This window comes from Myotis lucifugus, unplaced genomic scaffold (assembly GCF_000147115.1).
Source record: "Myotis lucifugus unplaced genomic scaffold, Myoluc2.0 scaffold_178, whole genome shotgun sequence".
In the NCBI taxonomy this organism is placed as follows: Eukaryota; Metazoa; Chordata; class Mammalia; order Chiroptera; family Vespertilionidae; genus Myotis; species Myotis lucifugus.
In genome coordinates this window covers 2177374-2201471 of record NW_005871226.1, presented here as the reverse complement: position 1 = coordinate 2201471, position 24098 = coordinate 2177374, and the positions used below count along the sequence as shown (strand labels likewise).

The 24098-nt window shown below is 47.4% G+C and overlaps 2 protein-coding genes across 2 annotated transcripts; both read left to right on the top strand.

Annotated features, from left to right (window-relative positions):
* Window positions 1–11095: 11095 nt before the first annotated feature.
* Window positions 11096–11995, top strand: LOC102425998 (zinc finger and SCAN domain-containing protein 4-like). Its single transcript, XM_006096455.1, has one exon. The coding sequence runs from the start codon at window positions 11096–11098 to the stop codon at window positions 11993–11995; it is 900 nt and encodes a 299-aa protein (XP_006096517.1).
* Window positions 11996–18571: 6576 nt separating this feature from the next.
* PROKR2 (prokineticin receptor 2) lies at window positions 18572–22349 on the top strand. The gene is made up of 2 exons (XM_023760319.1): window positions 18572–19056; window positions 21630–22349. Exons 1-2 carry the CDS (start codon window positions 18599–18601, stop codon window positions 22324–22326), a joined length of 1155 nt encoding a protein of 384 aa, XP_023616087.1. The 5' UTR covers window positions 18572–18598; the 3' UTR covers window positions 22327–22349.
* The last annotated feature ends 1749 nt before the right edge of the window (window positions 22350–24098 follow it).

The window sequence follows — 24098 nt, the reverse complement described above, 5'->3', positions numbered from 1 at the left end:
CTTCCTAATGTGCCTATAATCAGTGATCCTTTTCAATAACAGCACCCAAGAAACAATTCAAAAATGGCAAAATGGAAAACTACCGACCTGAAGAATGAAGTCCACAGTCTTTAACGTACCAGGAAGTGAGACTGCCTGTGGTCTGTTCCTTGTCCACCTCTTCAGGGTTACCTTTCACCGTGACCCCCTGCCTCACCCTACTCTCCAGCCTCTGGATGGCCGGTGGTTTCCAGAATGCTCTGTGCTCACACCTCCATACCAATGGCCACCAGCCTGAACCGTCTTCTCCTCTCCTACCCATTGTCTGCCCTCCTCTGGGCTACCAGCTCAGTATCCAAAACCAGCTCAGAGTCACCTCCCCTACCTGGTTTTGCTAACATGCAAAACCTGATGATTTTCTTTTCTTGTCAGAGAAAGAAAGAGCACACTGTTATCTGCATTTTAAACCCACATCCAAATGTTACAATAGAATATGAAGAATATTCTGGAACTGAATTCAGAACTGGAGCCCTAGCCGGTTCGGCTCAGTGGATAGAGTGTCCGACCCTTACACTAAAGGGTCCTGTCAAGGGCACATACCCTGGTTGCAGGCTCAATCCCCAACCCTGGTCGGAGCATGTGTGGGAGGCAACCAATCAATGTGCCTCTCTCACATCGATGTTTTTCTCACTCTCTCTGTCTCTCCCCCTCCCTTCCACTCTCTCTAAAAATCAATGAAAAAATATCCTCGGGTAGGAATGAACAAACAAAACAAAAAAGTGAAAAAAATGGGTTCTGTCAGTTCAAGGCCACTGCTGTTCAGACTAGGAGCTGTGGGCACCAATGGGTGGTAGCTGCCCAGTTTTGGAAAAGTCTCCGTGAGACCCTACAATGTAAGGGAGAGGAAAAATTCTCCAACCAGGGCTCAGAGGCCCAACCGGCACTTCCCTTGGAAAGAACTGTGGGAGACAGGAACATTTTAAATTCTCAATTTCGGGTCTTTCTTTAAGAGTAATGTTTAAAAGTGGTGCATGCCGAGTCAACAGGAATACATGAGCCTGGAGTCCATCCCACATGGAGACAACCAGAATTTCATAGAACAGTATCCATTTCCTGTTTCCCAAGTGCATCTGGGATGAGTAATTTTGGAAGTGGAGGGGTGATGAGTGATAATGACAGTTCTCTGTTCCCTGTGGCTGCCTCAGGGAACACACAGTGAGCCAAGGCGGTGTGAAACCAGAACCCTCCAGCGGGGCAGCAGAAGGAAGAGTAGGGCACTTTCGGTGGCTAAATTGATTTCAAAAGCCAAACGGAGCTCTTAGACCTGCTGGTGAGCAGGTGGCAGGGAAGTCCTGGCTTTCAGCAGAAAGATGCCCCTGGGCAGGATGGGCACGTGTCCTGGGCTCTCCCCACCCCAGCCTCCCCAGGGAGTCGTGTCCAAGGATTTCCTGGCCCGCAGTACAAGACAACCTCGGAGGTTTTTGCTCTCGTTCTTGTCTGTTGGCCTAAAAGCAAACTCGAAAAATTCAGACCATGATAGAGAATGCAAGTTTGTCATTTCAGTTTTTGTGCAAATGTCCAAAATGTTTTCTCCCATCTTTTTTATCTTGAAAGTTTAAACCTACTAGAATATGAACATCCATATACCATTTACCCAGAATCACCAGTCGTTAGCATCATGTCACATATGCTTGTTTTCTACTCAAACTAATTGAAAGCAAGTTGCAGATATTATGACAGTTAACCCTGAAATATTTAAGTTTGTCTCTTCTAAGAGTAGTCTCCTACACAACAACAATACTATTAGCACACCTTAGAAAGTTATTTTCAGTTTAATGACATCTAATACACAGTCCATATCTAAATTTTCCAAGACTGTCCCACCAATATCCTTCTAGCTTTGAAACCGGACAATAAATGGGTCTAGGCTGCCTGTTAATCAGAGACAAGGTTGAATCCTTTATGAGTGTTTTACTCTCCAATATTGTCAGCAGCATGGGAGAGCAGCAGGACAGCCACAAAAATCTGCTTTAACCTCTTCCCTCGTAAGCCAGCTGCTTATATTGAGTGGAAGTACAAAGATTACATGGGGAAGTAAGTAAAAGGCATGGGGAAGTAGACAAAAGGAGTAAGAATGGGTATAATGGTTACAGATTATAGGCAATGTGGGCTGAGAGTTGCAAAGAACGGGGTGCCTCCAGGACTCCATTGTTTTAACAACAAGGCTGTTAATCTTTCCATGATGATAGGCAGTTCTCAGATAAGGAAAATGGATCACATTTTGAGGTTAATTCCCAGGTTCTAGGACGTCCAACTCCAAGCCAGGACAGAATGTGCTTTCTTTAATCAGAACAAAACAATCACAGAGCATGATTAATATTTCTTACTAGAAGCCCAGTGCACAAAATTCATGCACAGTGGGAGGGGGGATCCCTCAGCCTGGCCTGCACCCTCTCACAACCCGAGAACCCTCGGGGGATGTCTGACTGCCAGTTTAGGCCCAATCCTGCAGGAATCCCTGTGGGATCCGTCCTAAACTGGCAGTTGGACATTGCCTCTTGCCTCCGGGACCACTGGCTCCTAACTGCTGGCCTGCCTGCCTGCCTGATCATCCCTAACCACTCACCTGCCTGCCTGATCACCCCTAACTGCCTCTGCCTCAGCCCCCGCCGCCGTGGCTTTGTACGGAAGGATGTCCGGAATGACATCTGGAAGGTCATTCAGCTGTCTGGTCTAATTAGCATATTACGCTTTTATTATTATAGATAACTATAGCTAGTCCCACTATTCTTTTTTTACCTCCTGCCCCTAACAGCTTCTTTTTTCATCTAGAATCAGCATCATGTATCTAGGACCCATATGCTTGTCACATATTTAAGTGAAATATTTAAGTTTGTCTCTTCTAAGAGTAGTCTCCTACACAGGGTTGGTCAAACTTTTTGACTCGAAGGCCACAATGGTTTCTTAAACTGGACCGGAGGGCCGGAACAAAAGCATGGATCGAGTGTTTGTGTGAACTAATATAAATTCAAAGTAAACATCATTACATAAAAGGGTACGGTCTTTTTTTTTTCAGTTTTATTCATTTCAAACGGGCCGGATACGGCCTGCGGGCCGTAGTTTGCCCACGGCTGATCTAGGATCACACACTGCATTTGATTTTCATGACTCATTCGTTTTCTTCCATCGAGGAGCATTCTCTGCCACTTTTTGTCTTGCATAATATTGACATTTTGAAGTGTCCAAAACATTTATTTGATACAATGCCCTTCACCTGCATGTGTGCAGCTTTTTCCTCATAACAAGATTCAGCTTATGCATTTTTGGCACAACCACAGAAATGAAGTTCTGCCCATCTCAGTGACATCAGAGGTCACCTGCTGTCATCTCATCCCATGGTTCAGAATGTTAAGATTGACCCCTGGACCTCTGGGTAACTCTGTTGTAAAGCTACCTTTCCTCCTTTATAATAACAAGTAGCCTGAGGGCTGATCCCAGGCCACACTCCAGACCAATGAAGTCAGAATCCCTAGGAGCAGACCCTAGGGATCAGTGTTTTTTTTTAACTCCTTTGGGTGATTTCAGTGTACAGCCACGCCTGAGAACCAGACCCACTGAACGTGCCTGTTTCTAAGTGTATCAGCAGATGTAAGTCATTCTTCAGTCTGGGTGATGGAGGAGAATACGCTCACTAGCACATGTTCTGTGACAGCCTTTACAAAAGCATCAGAAGGCATGTTCATTCATCTCCAGTTTCTGCTCCTAACGATTTCATAGTCTCGGTAGGGTAGTGCAAAGTGAGTTCTCTGACACCCACGCTACACAATTATCCAGTCATGCTTAATTAAAGTTTTCTCTTCGTGAGCATCTCCCGAACTCTGGAAAGTTATCAAAATGCCCCAGAAGGTGTCCAGCTATTTAATTAGAGGATTAACTCTGTAATGGTTTTCTCAATGGCCTTCTTTGCTCTGAGGATCTCCTTTTCCGTTTCTGCCTGCCTGGCAGAAAACACTTTTAAATCTCTTTAGAAGACTATTCTTGCTTCGCTGAGTTCCTTGGCCCCTACATCCTAACAATTTTATGGCTCGGCCACGGGATTGCTAACCATGCACACAGAAAGCCATTGCATCTACACTGTGCCTTTCCCATAATGGTCCTCTGTTGCTGAGAGATTTGTCGACGTTTTATAACCTGGCTCCTACAAATCCTCTTCAGCTTTTAAGCCGAGATCTCTAGAATGAGCCAAACTGTTATCTCCCTAGGCTTTTAAAACCTTAAGTCATGTCACCCGTACAGCATAAGACATGTTGTATAACTCAATATTCTCCAAACAAGAAGATAACACACCCGGATGATGACGTTAGAAGAGATACAGAAACTCCACAAACCTGCTGCCCCAGACAGGGCTAATCAACCCAATTATACCCACGTTGTAAATGTGACCATCCTAGTCTCCTGCCACGATTGGCCCATCCAGCCCAGAGTTGGTATCAATCGCCTTGAATTGAATCAAGTTGGGGTTATTTGGATCAGAAAATAGGCAGCAAAATCTGAAACAGAAAATCTAGGAACAATCCCAATATTCTAAGGTCAATTATAAACATGTTGACCTCCAACTACAAGAGAAGAAAATTCCTCATCGTTTCACAAAGGCCAATGGAATGACCTTTAGAAATGTGTGTCCAGCTATATTGGGTCTAAAGGGATGGTGAGGGGCTGGGCAAGGACCATCAGTGGCAGCTGAGGTCAAAGGAAATTTCATGTCACCAGAAGGGCAGAGAGGTGAAGCTGAGTGAATGATGGCCCAGCAGGAGAGGCTGCTCTGCAGGGAGACAGGGGAACCTGGGGACTCCTGACACAGCCCGAGTCTTGTCAAACATAGGAGAGGGAGGGGAGTAGGGAGGAAAAACACATGCAGAAGAGACCAGCCGCTTTCCTGAAATACATATGGGTTTTTATGTCTAACGTGGGAACAAGGCTGACAATTATAAACAGATTTCAGAAAACCATGAGCCAGTTTATGAGAGTGGGTTCAAAGAAAGTTCAAAAAGGAAAAATTGGGTTGCTTTCTCTGAGCCATATATCCTGGTTCAGTGGGGACCAGAAGACATACTGGAGGCCTCGTCTCATGCCTGCTCACCCCCCAGACACAATCCCAAACCATTCCAGGTGTCTACATTTCTAGAATGAAAACCTGAAGAACATCTATTCCTTTCTGTTTCTCGGTGGTAAGTCTCAAAAAATTATCTCATACTTCACTGTCATTTAATGATACAAGTTAAGGCCAGGTGATCTCTATTTTATTTTTCCTTAGCACATTTATCAACTTTAATTTAATCATGTTCTCTATGCTTACAAGCTTAAGTTGCTTCATGGGACGTGCCAGCACAAAACTGGTTAGCCCCCCTGTAACCAGATCTGCCTGAAAGAAGTGGGGTAGAAAGTCCTAGAGCTGTTTTTGTTCCTGGTGTGGGGAGTCTCCCCACCCACATGCTTGGGAGACCATGTGATTCTGCCTGCTCACATCCCAGCCACGGCTGAGTGGACCAGCAGTGGACAGGGGCTGCCATGCACCGTTGTGTGGGTTGTGTCCTGTACAAGGAAAGGGGTGGTTGGGCTGCATCTGCCTGGAGGAAGGATGCTTTCTCCAAATTACACAAATGCACCCTGTGGGCTAGGGCCACCTGGGCAGATGCCCAACCCACGCTGAGTCAGTTAAGTCCTCTTTCTCTTCTAAGCATGTAGGATTCCTGGGCTTTGAAAGTGAGAAGTGAGATGGTGCTGGATCTGAGACAGAGAGAGAGAGACAAACACACACACACACACACACACACACACACACACATAGAGGAGGATGCAGAAAACGAGGCAGAGCTCCCAGAGTGTGGAGACACAAGCCTGTGATGATCCTGCAGCTGAGATTCTGTTCCCCAAGAGCTCTGACTTGGCTTTCATGACATGTGCCTGGCTCTCTGCTCCTGGTTACCCTCTCAGCATGGACTGGTTCAAGTTGCAAACAGTGATGCTTGACTGAGGCAAAGGCCTGTGAGAAGTTGCTCCTCAGGTGTCTTTGAGTTGAATCATCTGAGTCCTATGTCCAGTCAGAATAACTTCTCTGAATATTTCTCTATAGATGGAGCCCCCTGACTAAGGAAGGTTCACCAATGTGTTTCCCTTTCTAATAGCCGAACAATTGGCTAAGAGCCATCTGCTCAAATGGGAAGCCTCTTCACTACTTAATCATTTGAGCAGATGGTTCTTGACCAATTATTTGGCTATTAGAAAACATTTGTGCAAAACTATCTGATTGGTTTAATTCATCCCCCAATTATCTTTTCAAAAACATTGAAAGTATCAAAAAGAAATGTTGTTTACATGGTACCAAATATCTGGATAATTTATTGCTTTTGTTTGTATATGTCCATTCTGTATTAGACAAGTAATCCAAGTTTTCTGTGCATCAATTTAAAAATAAAGACAAATTAAAAGTTCATTCACAGCCCACTGCATGGGAGAACATATCTGCCAATGCTATCTCTGATAAGGGTTTAATCTCCAACATTTACAGGGAACTCATACAACTTAACAAAAGGAAGATAAACAACCCAATCAAAAAAATGGGCAACGGACCTAAATAGATACTTATCAAAAGAGTACATACAGAAAGCCAAGAGACATATAAAAACATGCTCAAAGTCACTAATCATCCGAGAGATGCAAATCAAAACGACAATGCGGTACCATCTCACACCTGTCAGAATGGCTATCATCAACAAATCAACAAATGACAAGTGCTGGTGAGGATGAGGAGAAAAAGGAACTCTCGTGCACTGCTGGTGGAAATGCAAACTGGTGCAGCCCCTGTGGAGAACAGTATGGAGTTTCCTCAAAAAACTAAAAATGGAACTCCCATTTGACCCAGTGATCCCACTTCTAGGAATATATCCCAAGAAACCAGAAGCACCAATCAGAAAGGATATATGCATCCCTATGTTCATAGCAGCACAATTTACCATAGCTAAGATTTAGAAACAGCCTAAGTGCCCATCAGCAGATGAGTGGATTAAAAAACTGTGGCACATCTACACAATGGAATACTATGCTGCTGTAAAAAGGAAGGAACTCCTACCATTTGCAACAGCATGGATGGACCTGGAGAGCATTATGCTAAGCGAAATAAGTCAGTCAGAGAAAGATAAATACCACATGATCTCACTCATTTGTGGAATGTAATAAACAACATAAACTGATGAACAAAAACAGATCCAGAGACAGAGAAGCATCGATCAGACCATCAAACCTCAGAGGGAAGGTAGGGGAGGGTGGGAGTACGGGGGAGAGATCAACCAAATGACTCATATGTATGCATATAAGCATAACCAATGGACACAGACACCAGGGAGGTGAGGGCATGAGCAGGGGTGGTTGGGGGGACAGGAAATGGGGAGATGAGGACACATATGTAATACCTTAATCAATAAAAATGAAAACAAATAATAAATAAATAAATGTTAACAAAAAAAAGTTCATTCACAATTTTACCATCTGCAGATAATCACTGTTAACATGTTGTCTTATCTTTTTCTGAGGTTTTTTTTTCACATGTATAAAGTATCTGAAATATGATCAACTTTCTGTTACAGAACATTAACTTCTTATAGGGCCAGCCTGGCTTGGTGTGCCAGTTTCTTTTTTTTTTTAAAGAATTTCTATGAGTTTTTTTGAGCCAAACTGATGATGTACACGCCAGGGAACAAGATCTCAAATTCTCAGTTTTTGCAGTTTCTTTTATGCATCTAATGGTAAGGAGAGGACATAAGGAAGATTACAGGAAGGTGGAACAAAGAAAGGCCAGGATTGGATTATAAAATAGTTAAGATTATGTACTCCCTTGCAAGGAAGGGTCTAGAAGGGCGGTTCATGCATTAGAAGGAGGGGTCTGAAAAGAGTCATCTCAAAGGTGTGTTCACCTGGATGCACAAAAACAATGGGCAGGGCTTGCCTAAGGCAAAGATAAGCCTTTTACTAAATAAATTATCTGCCTGGGGTGTGAGTACCCACCTTGAACTGCCCGTTTAAGAATGTATGATCAGATCACCCTGTGAGGTTACTTCCCACAGAGCCCCTTTTTTTTCACATAGTTATATTTTTCTCATCCACAACAAAATCAAAAGTAACACTGCTGACTGAAAAATAACAAAACCTGATTTTACTTGAAACCAAATTTTTATGCAGATTTGTGTCTCTAGTGTAAAAACATTTTTTATACACAATCTTATGAACACAAATTCTCAATCTAAATTGGCAAGCTTTGGTCTATGCCATGTTTGGGTACTTTGGGGAGAAAGTAATTGAGGGAAGAGAGACTTTTATCCCTGAACTGGATTTGTTAATCCAAAACTATTCTGGTGCTCATTACCTTTTCAGCCATTCACCAGCCTATCAGTCTACTGTAGAAATGAAAACTGCATTTATTTTTCTTTCTTTAATCTCCCCCTCTTAATTGCCATTTTGACAAAAAGAAAAAGAAAAAAAGAAGAAAGCAGTTGTTTACCTTCCAAATTCTCTGGAGCACTAGCCAAATTAATCCTTTTGTTTGTGTTTCTCCAGTTCCAGAAACAAGTAGCATGCAAAGTAGCAAGAGACTCCCTTAAGAGGCAACAAAAAGAAGATGCCTAGACATTAACCTTGACTGGGAGAGCCCTGTAGTCATTTGCATCTTACTTTGGAAACAGCCCTGAGGTTATGAGGAAAGGGGTGCGTGTGTGGGGGGGAGGGGGTGATTGGAGGGTGGAGAGGTAATGACTAGGGCTAGATTAAGAAGTAAGCCTGCTTGGCCATTCCCTAGGGGTGTCAGTCTGTAAGAGAAAGCTGGTAAACCCAGCTAATCTCTTCCTCTTAGACCAGTGGTTCTCAACCTTCCTGATGCCGCGATCCTTTAATACAGTTCCTCATGTTGTGGTGACCCCCAACCATAAAATTATTTTCGTTGCTACTGTTATGCCCAGATTTCAGGATCCCCAAGAAACCACACCAGGGAGCCAGCCGTGTCCGATGCAAAAGCATAAGAGTCTTTATTCAAGCCCGGGCTTGGCTCCCCTACCCTCCTTACTGACTCAGCAGCAAGTGGCAGAGAGAGAGAGAGCTAGCCCTGTGGGAAGAGGGTTTTATAGGGGGTTGGAGTAAGGGGAGGAGAAAGGACTGTGGGCCCTGCCGATTGGCCAGGTGCAAGTCGATGTCTTGTTACACAGGATGTGGTCATATCTATGGTGCGCACTTCCCTTGATTGTCATTCGTTAGTTTAAAGAAGTCCTGGGTGTGGCTAGCAGAGGCTTAGGCTTCCGGGAAGAAGCCTTGCCGAGCACATGGCTGCCCCAAAATGGAGGATCCAGGGTAAGATGGAGGGCGTAGCCCTTACCCTGGGGCAAGATGGAGGGCGTAGTCCTCGCCCTTTCAGCTACTTCATAACTGTAATTTCGCTACTGTTATGAATCATAATGTAAATATCTGATATGCAGGATGTATTTTCATTGTTACAAATTGAACATAATTAAAGCATAGTGATGAATCACAAAAATAGGTAATTATATATGTTTTTCCGATGGTCTTAGGTGACCCCTGTGAAAGGGTTGTTCGACCCCCAAAGGGGTCTCGACCCACAGGTTGAGAACCAACCCTGACCAGAATGTCCATGAGACAACGCTCACCTTTGCATGCCCCTTAGTGAGAAGGTCCGATGGCCCTGCAGACAAGGAGTGTGTGCGAGGATGGCCCCTCGCTCCTGCCCAGGGGCTTTAGCGACTGTGTCAAGCAGCAAGGATGCACCAGCTTCCAGCAAATTCCCCCCTTTTTATTTTTTTATTTATTTATTTTTTAAAATATATTTTATTAATTTTTTACAGAGAGGAAGGTAGAGAGATAGAGAGTTAGAAACATCGATGAGAAAGAAACATCGATCAGCTGCCTGATGCACATCTCCCACTGGGGATGTGCCCACAACCAAGGTACATGCCCTTGACCGGAATTGAACCTGGGACCCTTGAGTCCGCAGGCCGATGCTCTATCCACTGAGCCAAACCGGTCTCAGCTCCTTTTTTATTTTTTAAATGATAGTGCATGTAAATTAACAGTCGCTGCAGGGAAGAAACATCTGCACAGCATATGTTTCAAGGGACCTGGCGTATATGGCATACTGTTCTTAATATGTTTGCTCCCCTTCTTGGTGCTATGTGTTTAAACCAAGGTCACCTCTCTGAGAAAGGTTGTTTCCCCAGGTAAGGATTTTTCCCTGAAGTTAGGGAGGGAATAAAACCCCTAAACTAAGTGCTAAGGCGGGTAGTTAATCACTTTAACTATGAACAATCACGCTTAAGCTACATAATCTTTACTCCCTGGAATGGAGATAAGAAACGCCCTAACCTTTGGAATAGAAATTGATAGGATTACAATCAACTGGTATAAATACAGATGTAACAAAACAATAATACACAGAACCTGGCTGGAGATCCTGGCTAGAACCTGGCTAGAGAACCTGACTAGGCTGCCGATCAACTGAACGCTGTCTTCGTGTCATTCCTTCTTCGCCGACTCCATCCACACCTTTGGGAACCCCTGGACCTGCTGGGGCTGGACCCCAACAGGGAAGCACATCAGAGCCACCAGCGCTGACAGCCAAGCCACACAGCAGCTCAGCGTTGGACCAGGATCACCCAGCGTGAAGGTCTGTGTCCGTGAGGAGGCTTTAATCTCATTGCCGACACCGGACCTATAAAAGGAGGAGCCTTGGGAAGCACATCAGAGCACATAGCTGACAGCCAAGCCCCACAGCAGCTCAGCGTTGGGCCAGGATCACCCAGCGTGAACGTCCGTGTCCGTGAGGAGAATGGCATCTCAAGACGAACCAGCCAGGAACGGTCCCCGGGCAGAAAACTTCAAGCTTAGATCTCGCGGAGGACCCATAAACCAGGAGGGAGAGGAGGCGGAGGAGGTCGGCTTCCCCAGCCCTGGGCTCATCTCATTGAACAAGGGCAGCCGCGGGCTTGGGAAGGCGGAGCTGCAGGGCATCTTGCGGTCTTTCCGCTCGTGGCTGCAGCCAGACACGCACAGTAAGCAGCAGATGATTGTCCAACTGTCAGTGGAGCAGTTCCTGCTCAACAGGCCCAGCAGCGAGAGGGCCGCATGGCGGGAGAAGTGGGAGTCGAGTGGCAGAGACCTGGAGGCGTTCATGGAGCACCTGGGGGATGAGGACCTGAGGCCCCCCAGCTTGGTCCATGTCAGCATGGGGGAGCAGGAAGCCCTGTTCTCGGAGAACATGCCCACGGGACAGATCCTGGCCCACCTCCAGGAGCAGCGCTCAGCAGCAGCCGCCACGGCGCTCACCCCGGGGACACCCTCCCCGACTCCCCCAGAGACACCCCGACCAGCAGCACCAGGAGATGCAGATGCAGATGCAGATGGCGACAACCTTTCCAGTCCAGACCGCCAACCCCCCTTTAGGCTCATCCTGGAGGAAGAGAGTCCTCAGAGGCCCGCAGAGGGCAAGGTGTCCGGGGAGAGTCCACGCAGCTCCGGTTCAGCAAGTCCGGGCGCCCCCACTGCCCAGGAAGAGCCTCCCCGAGAGGAGGCGCCCCGGGAGGCGGGGGGCGCCCGGAAGCTGTACCGGTGCGACCGGTGTCCCCGGGTCTTCGAGTACCTCTGTCGGTTCCAGCTGCACCAGAGGAGGCACAACAACGAGCGGCCCTTCGTTTGCGCCACGTGCGGCAAAGGCTTCTTCCAGGCCTCGGACCTGCGCGTGCATGAGCTGATCCACGCGGAGGAGAAGCCCTTCCGCTGCGGCCGCTGCGACCGCGCCTTCAACCACAGGACCAACCTGCAGGCGCACGAGCGCATCCACACGGGCGCCAAGCCCTACGCGTGCGCTCAGTGCGGGAGGACCTACCGCCAGTCCTCCACCTACCACCGCCACCTGCGGATGCACCAGAGGAAGGCCTCCGATCTGGGGCCAGCTCCTCTCTGAAGTGACTCTCCTGTTTGGAACGGCAAAAAAACACGTTTTCTCTTTTTGGTGTTGGTTAAAAGGGAACATAAGACATTTAAATAAAAATTTCCAAAAAAAAAAAAAAAAAGAGCTTCCGAGGGAGGGGAACGGGCCCCTGAGACCGGTTCCCGGGCTGGCCGAGAAGACAGCCTGAATCTAGACCCGAATGGCGTCTTCTCCCCACTGACCATGCTGAGACTGTGGCCAGTTCATAACCCCCGGGACTCGGTTCTGTCACCTGTAAGTCTGGGGACCCGGGAGACTAAGGCGGAGTCGCGACCGGAAAGCCCTTTTGATCTTAGCGAGGGAGGCTCTGAACAGCTCAGGACCGGTGTGCCAGTTTCATTAATAATAGTTTTTAAAGTGAGGCTAAAAGGGCTTAGAGAAAAATCCTAACTGGAGTAACCTATTGAGCTACCATCAGGCACAATGAGGGGACTGCTTTGGCATTTGAGGCAGATGCAAAGATGATAGACTCATAGACTTACATTTAATTCTTTTATTCATTTTTAGTTTATTCTTATGTATAGGTGTTAGTTGGTAGTGTAGTTTCTTTTTTTTGAAGAGACTGTCTTTACTCCATTGTATGCTCTTGCCTCCTGTCAAATATTAATTGATCATAAGGGCATGGGTTGATTTCTGGGCTCTCTGTTCTGTTCCTCTGATCGATATGTTCTTATGCCAGGCCCAGGCTGTTTTGATTACAATGAACGTGTAGTATAGTTGGATATCAGGTTTTGTGATCCCTCCAGCTTTGTCCTTTCTCAAGATTGCTGCAGCTACTCAGGGTCTTTTAGGTTCCATATAAGTTTTTGAAGTATTTGTTCTAGATCTGTGAAATATGCCATTGGTATTTTAGTAGGAACGGTATTTAATTTATATATTGCTCTGAGTAGTACGGACATTTTATTTTTATTTTTTTAAAATATATTTTATTGATTTTTTACAGAGAGGAAGGGAGAGAGATAGAGAGTTAGAAACATCGATGAGAGAGAAACATCAATCAGCTGCCTCCTGCACATCTCCCACTGGGGGTGTGCCCGCAACCAAGGTACATGCCCTTGACCGGAATCGAACCTGGGACCCTTCAGTCCGCAGGCCGACGCTCCATCCACTGAGCCAAACCGGTTTCGGCAGTATGGACATTTTAATAATGTTAATTCCTCAATCCATGAACGCAGCATATGCTTTCCACTTTTTTGTATCTTCCTCAATTTCTTTCTTCAGCATTCTATAATTTTCCAAGTAGAGGTTTTATACCTCTTTGGTTAAATTTATTCCTAGGTACCTTATCTTCTCATTGTAATAGCAAATGGAATTCTTTTCTTAATTTCTCATTCTGACAGTTCATTATTGGTGTCTAAAAATTCCACCAATTTCTGATTATTAAATTTTATATCCTGCTATCTTGCAGAATTCATTTATTAGATCTAGGAGTTTTTGGAGGAATCTTTAGGATTTTCTATGTATAATATTATGTGATCTGTGAATAATGAGTTTTACTTTCTCCTTTCCAATTTGGATGCCAATCTGATGCTTCATCTCCCTCTGGACTGCCATCTTCCTGGTACTGCCCTGGAGGCACCAGGAAATCTGAAAGGAAAACATACTTTGCCTGGATCAAGTGAGCCAACCAGCGTGTCTTACAGAGCCACTCCTCCCAGAACCCTGTGGAAGCCAGCTGGATTGAATGAGAGGAGCCAGTGTCAGTGCACCTAGAACCATTGAATTATGCTCCACCTTTTCCAACTATAATTTATAAAGCTTAATTACATTAACTTTTAAAGTAATTAAAGAGCTTACCTAACAATGTGTCTACAAGGGTACGTTTTTTAAAAATATGTTTTCATTACTCTAACTGGTTTGGCTCAGTGGAAAGAGCATCGGCCTGCGGACTGAAGAGTCCCAGGTTAGATTCCGGTCAAGGGCATGTGCCTTGGTTGCGGGCACATCCCCAGTGGGGAGTGTGCAGGAGGCAGCTGATTGATGTTTCTAACTCTCTATCCCTCTCCTTTCCTCTCTGTAAAAAAATCAATAAAATATATTTTTTAAAAATATGTTTTTATTGATTTCAGAGAGGAAGAGAGAGGGAAAGAGATTGAAACATCAATGATGAAAGAGAATCATTGATTGGCTGCCTCCTGCACACCCCCTACTGGGGATCCAACCTGCAACCCAGGTATATGCCCTGACCTGGAATCCATGCTCAACCTTTGAGCCATGTCAGCTGGGCAACAAGGGTGCATTTTTAAATTTATAATTAATTACTACAAGAGAGACACACAGACCACAAAAAAGTAACTTGAGGTAATGTTCTCAGGAACAGCGCCCTTCCCCACCATACTTTAAATGACTGAGAAGACACCCTGCATTCAGAACTGAGAACAGGTTGAGAGAACTGCATTCCTGAGAAATCATGCTTTTCAACATCGCCTTCTTTGATCTCAACAGACATTTGATTAATGATTCAAACGCAGTCCCGACAGTCACCTCTACCAAAGACTGCTTACTGCAAAAGTGAGAAATGGTTAGACCACTATGAAGTTCAATGTGGCAATCTCTACAAAATTTTTAAATGCTTTCATGTCTTGAGCAATGCCACTTCTAGAAAATTGTCATTCAAATACATTTGCATATATACAAAAAGATGCTATGTATAGTTATTCATTGAAGAACTATTCATTTTCTATTATAGCACTATGTATAGCACTATGTTTGCTAAAAATTGGGATATAATCCAATTCGTAATTTAACAGGCATATTTTGAAAATATTAAACCAAAGTGTCTAGCAACAGAAACATTTTTTAAAACCTGTAGTATATCCACACAATGGGCCATTTACAATTATAAAAGAAAGAATGAAGAAGTGCTCCATACGTTGATATGGAATACTTGAAAGTTGCTAAGAAATCAGATCTTAAAAGTTCTCACCACACACATACACATTATAATTATGCTTGGTGATGGATGTGTTGACTAGCCTTATTATGGTAATCATTTCACAATATATACATATATCAAGTCATCAAATTGTATACCTTAAACTTATGCAATGTTATATGTAATTTGTATCTCAATAAAGTTGGGAAAATATTTTTTGAAAGGGGAGGAGGGCAGGGTTAATTCCACATAAGGTGGGGATCACAAAATGTCACCACTCAAAGGATATCAGGAATTTTAAGTTGGTGCTCAAAGGAACTGCATTCATTTTGAGATATGCTGTCTTTGGCCAGCATAGGTTTTGTTGTTTTGTTTTAGCCAACAGAGTATAAATCTCAGAGATTCCAGACGCTCTGAGAAGATGGAAAGATCTGACAAAACAGAGTCCATATTCCAAGCGTGCAATATTGGGATATATCAGTGGAGGGTTCAGTCTCCTGTCACAACTCCCAGTTCAGATTCTGAAAATCCAGAGCTTCCCTCTGCGCTTTCCAGGGGGTGAGGGATAGGGAGTAGGGGGGGGGGTCATTAGAAATAGCAGCTCTTTATAGAGTTTAATCCCCTCGCTCATTGAGTAAGGAAATCAAGGACCAGGGAGGTCATGAAAATTGCCTAAAACCAAAGCCTGTTGGAAGCCAATGAAGGACTCCGGAGTCTCCCAACAGACAGGCAGAAGTCCAGCGGGGATGGCCTTTGAATGGCCCAGGAATCTGGCCGTGGTGGGCATCGCGGGGTTTTGGTGAGGTCTTCAGAGTCAGAGCTTTGAGCATTCACTCGACCCCCAGCTTCCTCGGAAGGGGCCTCCTCCTCCTCCACCAGCCCACAAAGCTCTCTCTGCGCTCGTAGGAGTCTCCCCAGCACCAGCTCTCGGGCACGATGGACTGCACCCCGGACTCCTCTTGAAGGAGTCCCCGTGTAGCGGGAGCGAACTCTGGCACAGGGATCCTGCTGGAGACCAGACGCTCAGCTCCTGCACGGCCGCTTCCCGCGGGGCGCGCGTGTGGGGCGCAGAGAGCCTTGCAGGTTGCTCCAGATCGCATCGGCTAAACCCTATGACACTAGGGTGGCAAGGCGCAGAAACCTCTGCGAGGGGCCGACTCCGCGGACTGGGAACGCCCGCCAGCGCGGCCAGAGCTCCGTGCGTCCGGCTCCCAGGAGCGCACCAGGTGAGGGGGAGCCCAGCGCCCCTCGTCCGCCTCGGCTAAGAAGCGGGCGGGGACACCCGGGGCGGAGTTGAGCGCGGGGCGGGGCGCTTCGGGCGGGGTCCGCGGTTCCAAGCCCGGCAAAGGCGAGCGCCAAATCCCGCTGCAGGACCGAGACCGCTACGCTCCCGGGGAGCGCGCTGGGGCAATTAAGAAAGAGAGACCCCCCCCCACACACACACACACACACACACAGACACACACACACCACGCTGCGCCTTTGCAAGTGCAAGTCCGCGTCGCCAGAGCGGGAACCGATCGGACCGAGCGACGGAGCGCGCGGGAAGGAGGCAGGGGAGCAGGTAAGTGCCGAGGCGGCGGACCAAAGCTCCATTGGTAGCCGACGCCCACTTTTTCTCGGAGGGATTGGGGCTGCTTTGCCTCCGGCCTTCCTCGGGATGCACCCGGAATGGCTCAAAGTAGAGGAGTTGGTGTGAGAAGAGACCGGGCAGAGGATGGTAAATGAGAATGGGGCGGGAGGGGCGGGCGGGGGTGAAGGATGCTAGCGGGCGAGCGCCAATTTACAGGGAATGGCGTGGGGAGGGATGCGCCTTCTTGAGGGGAAATTTCCTCTCACCGTATCTATCCCCATCCGCAGTTTTCTTCTCGCCCCGAGGCCCCGCACGCTTTGCTTTTTGGAGCCCGGATTTCTGGCTTGATTCTCGCCTCTGCCGAGGCGGCTCCTCTGGGGACCGCGCGGCCACACTGGATGGTTAATCGGGAAGGAGAGGAGAGGGTTCCTGGGCGAGTTGGTCAAGGATGCATCCCGTGGAATGGGACGCTGGTCTGCCCGGTCCGGGTGCACCCCCTTCCTCTGGGGTCCCCGGACTGGAAAGGCGCGGAGCGTAGTGGCCAAGAGGGCGTGGTTCCTGCTTCTCCATCTGGGGCTGTACTGTCGGGCACTGGGCCTCCCGTAAGTCCTAGAGGCGACCGGGAGGAAGGACACCCCGTCTGCGAAAGCCACTGGGACTTGGACTTCACCTCCGGAAGGCTTTAGCTCTGGGATGCAGCGGATGTTGTGCTCGCACCGGCCTTCCTCCCTTCCCGGGGCAGGTCCCTGGCTCTACCCCTCCTCTCAGAGGGCGGGGCCATACCGCCTGTCCAGTTGGGTCCACTTCTTGCTACCAGCATCCCGCGGCACCCACACTTGGAGTCTTTCCAGGTGTGCTAAGGAGACGGGGTGCAGGCGGTTCACAGCTGGGCGACTGGGGCCCCCTTTTCGGGGGTTGGAGGTCCACGTTCTTTTTCCGACCCCTCCGATGTCTTGAACTCTGTGACACTCTATCTCCTGAAGGCTCAGTACCTCAGGGATTTTATTTCCTCTCCCGTGGGCATTTGAGGCTATAAAGGACAGCGCAGTCCTCAGGCCCTCCTGGGTCCTCGCTGACACTTGCCCGCCCCTAGCAGGGCTGTTTTCAGTTAGGCCCAGTCTTGGAGCAGCTGCCACTTTCCGAGGACACACACCTTGGTGACAGGCCATGGTGCTTCCCAGTCAGCGCTGATTCTGGGAGGGGAACTGGGGACAAAGGGGGGAGGGAAAGCAGACAAAGGATGTCTTTCTACAGCTGGTTCCCAGAATGTAGGGTAGCCCTTGAAGAATGCCCTCCCGCCCACAGCCCCCTCCACCTGTGGATCCTGGTTAGGATCCTCATTCATTCATTCGACAGATTCCTATGGGTCCCCCACTATGTGCCAGGCCCTGGGCTGGGCAGCAGGAGTTTGGTTTACAAGATTGGCACGCAGAGAGCATAAATCACTGCCCAAGATGACTCAGTCTGTCCACATGAAGATAGATTTGGTCATTTCCAAGTCCGTGGTTTGGCCAGGAAAGGGAACAGTGCCCTGCTGTAGAGGAAAGACCCTGTTGCATCCGAGTCCTTCGGCTTCATGTCCCTGGCTAATGGATGGCACCGCAATGTGACACCATAGATGCCTGGGCCAGCTGCCTGGAGCAGCCCTGGAGAACTTCCAGGACCCCTGGAAGGCTGTTGGGGAAGGGGAGAGTGGTGACTGGGCAGTCAAAGGGGTCCCTGCTCCTGGGGGGGAAAAGGCCAAGATACACATTCTTCTTGCTTGTCTCTGGAGAGTCCAGCCTATCCTATGCCCAGTCCCTCCTGACAGCCCAACACAATGGAGGATTTCCCAGTTTCTAGATCTCATGTCTCCTCTCCCCTGTACCCTGGGTAGCTCTGTCTGTGGGTGGGCTCCAGGTCTAGTTGGCATTACCTGGGGGCTCTGTGGGGATGCTACCAGGTGTTCTCCTATACGTTGTGCACTGGTTGTGTCTCCTTCCAGGATCCAGGATGGCATGTTGACTCTCCCAAAGATGTGGGCAGGGTGCTAGGCTCACTGGCCTCGTGAGAGGAGAGATCTGGCCCCCGAGTTCAGCGTACTCAGATCCTGAGACTTCCACCCACCACTCCACCTGCAAGCTTCATCATGGCCACCCAGAATGTAAACACCAGTTTTGCACCCAACTTGAACCCATTCCAAGACCATGTCTCCTCCCTTCCCCTCAACTTCAGTTATGTTGATTATGACCTCCCTCTGGATGAGGATGAGGACATGACCAAGACTCGGACCTTCTTCGCAGCCAAGATAGTCATCGGTATCGCACTGGCTGGCATCATGCTGGTTTGCGGCATTGGCAACTTTGTCTTCATTGCTGCCCTCGCCCGCTATAAGAAGCTACGGAACCTCACCAACCTGCTCATTGCTAACCTGGCTATCTCTGACTTCCTGGTGGCCATCGTCTGCTGCCCCTTCGAGATGGACTACTATGTGGTGCGGCAGCTCTCCTGGAAGCACGGCCATGTGCTCTGTGCCTCAGTCAACTACCTGCGTACAGTATCACTCTACGTCTCCACGAATGCTCTGCTGGCCATCGCTATTGACAGGTGAGGGTGTTGGGCAGGGATAAAGATGGGGGTTGGACCAGGCTGCCCCTTTCCTCACTTCAGCTCTGACTGTTCACATTGCTTCATATGTGAATGCTCGCTGAGCTATCATGAGGCAAGAGGGGACCTGGTTTGTCCAGTTGTGGCTCATGTTCTCCCAAATGGGAACAAGAGTGAGGCTCCTGAGCCCCCCAGCTCTGGACTATGCCCCGGATATCACAGCTGCTTCAGATGTATGCATGTTACATGACCATGAGTTGTATCAAACACAAAGCAAAAGCAGAAAGTTTAGGCAGCTTAATAATTAGAAGCCATATGAGAGTTAACCAGGGCAGCTTCCAGTCAAAATGGATTGTACCCAGTTATTGTGTAACCACTCCCCAAATCAAGATATAGAACATTTCCATCACCTAGAAAACTTCCTGATGCCCCTCACCTGGCAATCCCCCCACCACACACAACCCTGTTATTTAACTTCATAAAAATGGAATCATACAGGATGTAATCTTATTTCTGGTGACTATAAAATCAACAACAGGGCTTGTTTGCAGAAAAGGAAGGAAAAGCTTCCTTTGCTTTTTTGTATACATTTATATGCTCATTTGCATATATTTGCATGAGATGTTCTGGAAGTCCTTGCTCTGTTATAGATTTGTAAAGTAAAATTTCTAATAGCAGCTTATGATAAATCAGACACATGTTTTATTTCTGCAAAGTGTTGTAGGCCAGCAGGGGCTGTTTGAGGGGAGCAGTTGGTGTCACATTCTCTTGGTCCACCATTGTGAGCTGTGCTGAGACTTGTCTTGATAATGTGTTTTTAATCATCTTTTTTCCCCTTTGTCTCCTTTCAATCCTTTTATTTTTTCTCTAGTTCTCAGTGTTATTTAGGTTTATTGTCCTTTTTATCAACTAGTTGATTATTGTTTATGATAAAATGCACATACATAAGAGGCATCTTTTTTTATAACAAAATTAGAGGCCTGATGCACAGATTCATTTGTGGGGGGAGTGGCTTGCAGGGATCAGCCTGCTGTGGGAGCACCACTCATCCTGGTCAGCCGAGCAGCTGTGGACCTGCCCTCTGAGCTGCTGCTCCTGCTGTGGGAGTGCTGCTCATCCCCCTCAGCCTAGCGGCTGTTCCCACTGCGTGAGTGCACTGACCACCATGGGGCAGCTCTTGCATTGAGCATCTGCCCCCTGGTTGTCAGTGCCTGTCATTTCGACTGGTTGACCAGTTGTTCTGGTGGTCCTGCCATTTGGTTGCTGGGCTTTTATATATAGATTCCTGCAGGCAAAACAATTTTGTTATTGCAATTCTGGGGTTCTCCAGCCCTAAAACCAATGTTTATGAAATGTACCCACCAACCAACTGTAAAATTCCCCCAGGCTATCATTTAATACAGTGAAACAAAGATTCCTGGGACCTACTGCAGCCGTGCTGAATGGGAATTCCTGGGCTAGGTCTATATTTCTATCTAATTCCCTGAGTGATTCTGATGTTTACTCAAGTGAAAATTATTACTTTCCTCATCCCCTTTGTCCCACTGAAATCTTTTTGTCTTTATAATGTAGGGTATGTTTTTAATGTAACAGGAGTTTCTTAAGAAGCAACCAGGTAAATGTGCCTTTTCTACTATGTATAAATATCAGAAGGACCACCTATTGCCAAAAAGAATGTGGTTCATGTGTAGAGGGCCTGGAAGAAATGCTATGTCAAGTCATAGAAATCTTAGAAGGAATGTTGACCTCAAGAAATACATCCAAGCAAATAGATGGTAACAAACACCTTGCTTTAGGGTGTCAAGGTGACTTCACCCACCTTCTCATCTGAGCTTGAGAAAGCCCAAGGAGGTGGGTGTAGAAGTTTTGTATCAGAAACCTGGATTCTGGTCCCAGTACCAAGTGAGCATGGACAAGTCATTTACTTCTCATTAGATTCCATAGATTCCACCTCAGGCCCATCCTACTCTCCTGCTCAGTAATGCAGGATGATACCAGCAGGGGAGGAGAGAGAAAGCCCTAGTCCACTGCCTTGAAAGGGGCCCCACCTCTCTAAAGCGTGAGATATTTGTAAAGAAAAGCTTTCAAAGTATTGTGTCCTTGGGCAAAATGGCAAGATTGAAAGCCAAGGTGGTATCAATAGGACATAATAATAACAGGCCATTATGTACTTACTGAACACCTACTACATGCCAAGCATTTTGCTAAATTATTGTATTTAATGCTCGCAGCAGCCCTGCAAGGTGGTTGTCATTTTTTTCCCATGTTGCAGTTGAGGAAATACATCTCAGAGAGACTGAATGATTCACTCCATTCCCCAAAGCCAATCAAAGGGAAAGCTGGGATTGATTCCATCTGTTTGACCCAAGTTCTATGTTGTTTCCTCTACACCACTCACCTCGCCAAATGCCAAATGATGTTGCTCATAAGACAAAGCTGTTGAAGCTGGATAAATAGGTGCATGGGATCTCGTGGAGACACTGTGCCCGCTTTTGTGTGTGTTTGGGGTTAGTAAGAAACTAATAAATGTTCTCAAGTACATATTATCATTGATGGCTTCCCTCCCCCACCAGATATCTCGCTATCGTTCACCCCTTGAAACCACGGATGGATTACCAAACGGCCTCCTTCCTCATCGCTTTGGTCTGGATGGTGTCCATTCTCATCGCCATCCCATCTGCCTACTTCGCAACCGAAAAGGTCCTCAATATGGTCAAAAACCAGAAAAAGACCTTCTGCGGCCAGATCTGGCCAGTGGACCAGCAGCTCTACTACAAGTCCTACTTCCTCTTCATCTTCGGGGTCGAGTTTGTGGGCCCCGTGGTCATCATGACCCTGTGCTACGCCCGGATCTCGCAGGAACTCTGGTTCAAGGCCGTCCCAGGTTTCCAGACGGAGCAGATCCGGAAGCGGCTGCGCGGTCGCCGGAAGACGGTCCTGGTGCTCGTGTGTATCCTCACCGCCTACGTGCTGTGCTGGGCGCCCTTCTACGGCCTCGCCATCGTGCGTGACTTCTTCCCCGCCGTGTTCGTTAAGGAGAAGCACTACCTCACGGCCTTCTACGTCGTGGAGTGCATCGCCATGAGCAACAGCATGATCAACACCGTGTGCTTCGTGACGGTCAAGAACAACACCATGAAGTACGTCAAGAGGATGATGCGGCTCCGCTGGCGCCCCTCCCACCGCGGGAGCAAGTCCAGCGCAGAGCTCGACCTCAAAACCAGCGGCGTGCCGGCCACGGAGGAGGTGGACTGTATCAGGCTGAAGTGACCCCCTGGTTTCTCACAATTGAACATCCAAAAGCCAGTACTTCGAGGAAAACTTGTGGATAGCCAAGTTCATGGGCTGCGTGCGGAAAGGGCGGCTGTGTTCGTGCCTCTCTGCCCTCAAGATACCGGGTGCTTCTCAGTCATAACATGGAAGGAGACCCTACACAAATCACAGCAGCTGACCTTGTCTGATGCCTGCTCAGCACCCACTGTATGCACAAGCACGCCGATAACTGACATTGAACATCTGTGTGCTAGCCACACCCAGGACATTAGACTGCAGTGGTCGGCAAACTCATTAGTCAACAGAGCCAAATATCAACAGTACTTCTTCAAAATAGACTCGCCCAGGCCGAAAACCGACTGCTGCGCATGGGCCAGGAAGTTTCAATCGCACTATACGTGCGCGCCCGCACGTGGTATTTTGTGGAAGAGCCACACTCACGGGGCCAAAGATCCGCATGTGGCTCACGAGCCGCAGTTTGCCGGCCACTGGGCTAGAGCAACAGGAGCTGACCTTTGTTGATCACCTACCCTGTGCAAAAACAATATTTAAATAACAAAACAAGCCCAGCCGGTGTGGCTCAGTGGTTGAGCATCCACCTATGAATCAGGAGGTCACAGTTCAATTCCCTGTCCGGGCCTATGTCTGGGTTGCCGGCTCGTCCCTGTTGGGGGGCGTGCAGGAGGCAGCCGATCAATGATTCTCTCTCATCATTGATGTTTCTATCTCTCTTTCCCTCTCCTTTCCTCTCCGAAATCGATAAAAGTCTATTTTTAAAAAGAAATAAATAACAAAATGGCAGAAGCTATTGGAATCACCAAGTTATATCTGGATATATAGATCCTCAGACCACAAATGATTACCTGGACTCACTCTCCATCTCCCCACATTCTGCATCTCATCAGTGCAGGAATGTCAACAAAATAAGGCACCTAGACTTGGTGGAAACGTAAAAATAAGTTTGTCAGAGTATGGGGCTTACAGCCTCTTCAGAAGAGAGTTCGTGCCATCACATTGAGCTTTTCCAGTCAGCTCTTACTACCTCAGTAGGACATTCTCTAGGATCCTGGCTTCCAGAAAGAATTTTCCCCATAGCCAGCCCATTGGTTATCTACTGGTGTGTAATTTCAAAGGAAAGAACCAAAAAATATTTCCCACTGATACTTGAAAGCTCATCATCCTTTTGTGTGAAGACAATCCTGAAACAAGAACCACATCCAGTTCCAGTTCCTGATACTGTAAAGGTTTTCAGAGCTCTAGTGTCAGGGAGGAAGGGGACAGAGAAAAGGGTAGAATTGGCCACTGGCAATGAACATAATCTGTGTGGCTGTTTTGCAAAAGCCTAGACCACTTTTGTAAAATAAATCCTCTTTTACAAAATGAGCTATACTTGGAAAGTGCTTTTCAGCCATATGAATAATATGAATGGATCGCCCAGCCAGCGTAGCTCAGTAGTTGAGCACCGACCTATGAACCAGAAGGCCATGGTTCAACTCCCAGTCAGGGCACATGGGACAAGTGATATTGAAAGGTGTGTCTGGACAAAGGAAACCATTCACTGTGGCTTATTATGGAGGAACACTCCTACTTTTTCATCCCAATTTGGAACAAAGTACTCTAAACTTTTCACAATGCAGCCTGTCTACACTGGGACAAAAAAGGAACCCCTGTCCTGGGTTACAATCTGGAAGATTCAACTTCAGTGTCTCAGTGATCACCAGGCTTTCAGCATCCCATGGTCCTAGGAGTGTTGAAACCCTTCCCTGCAT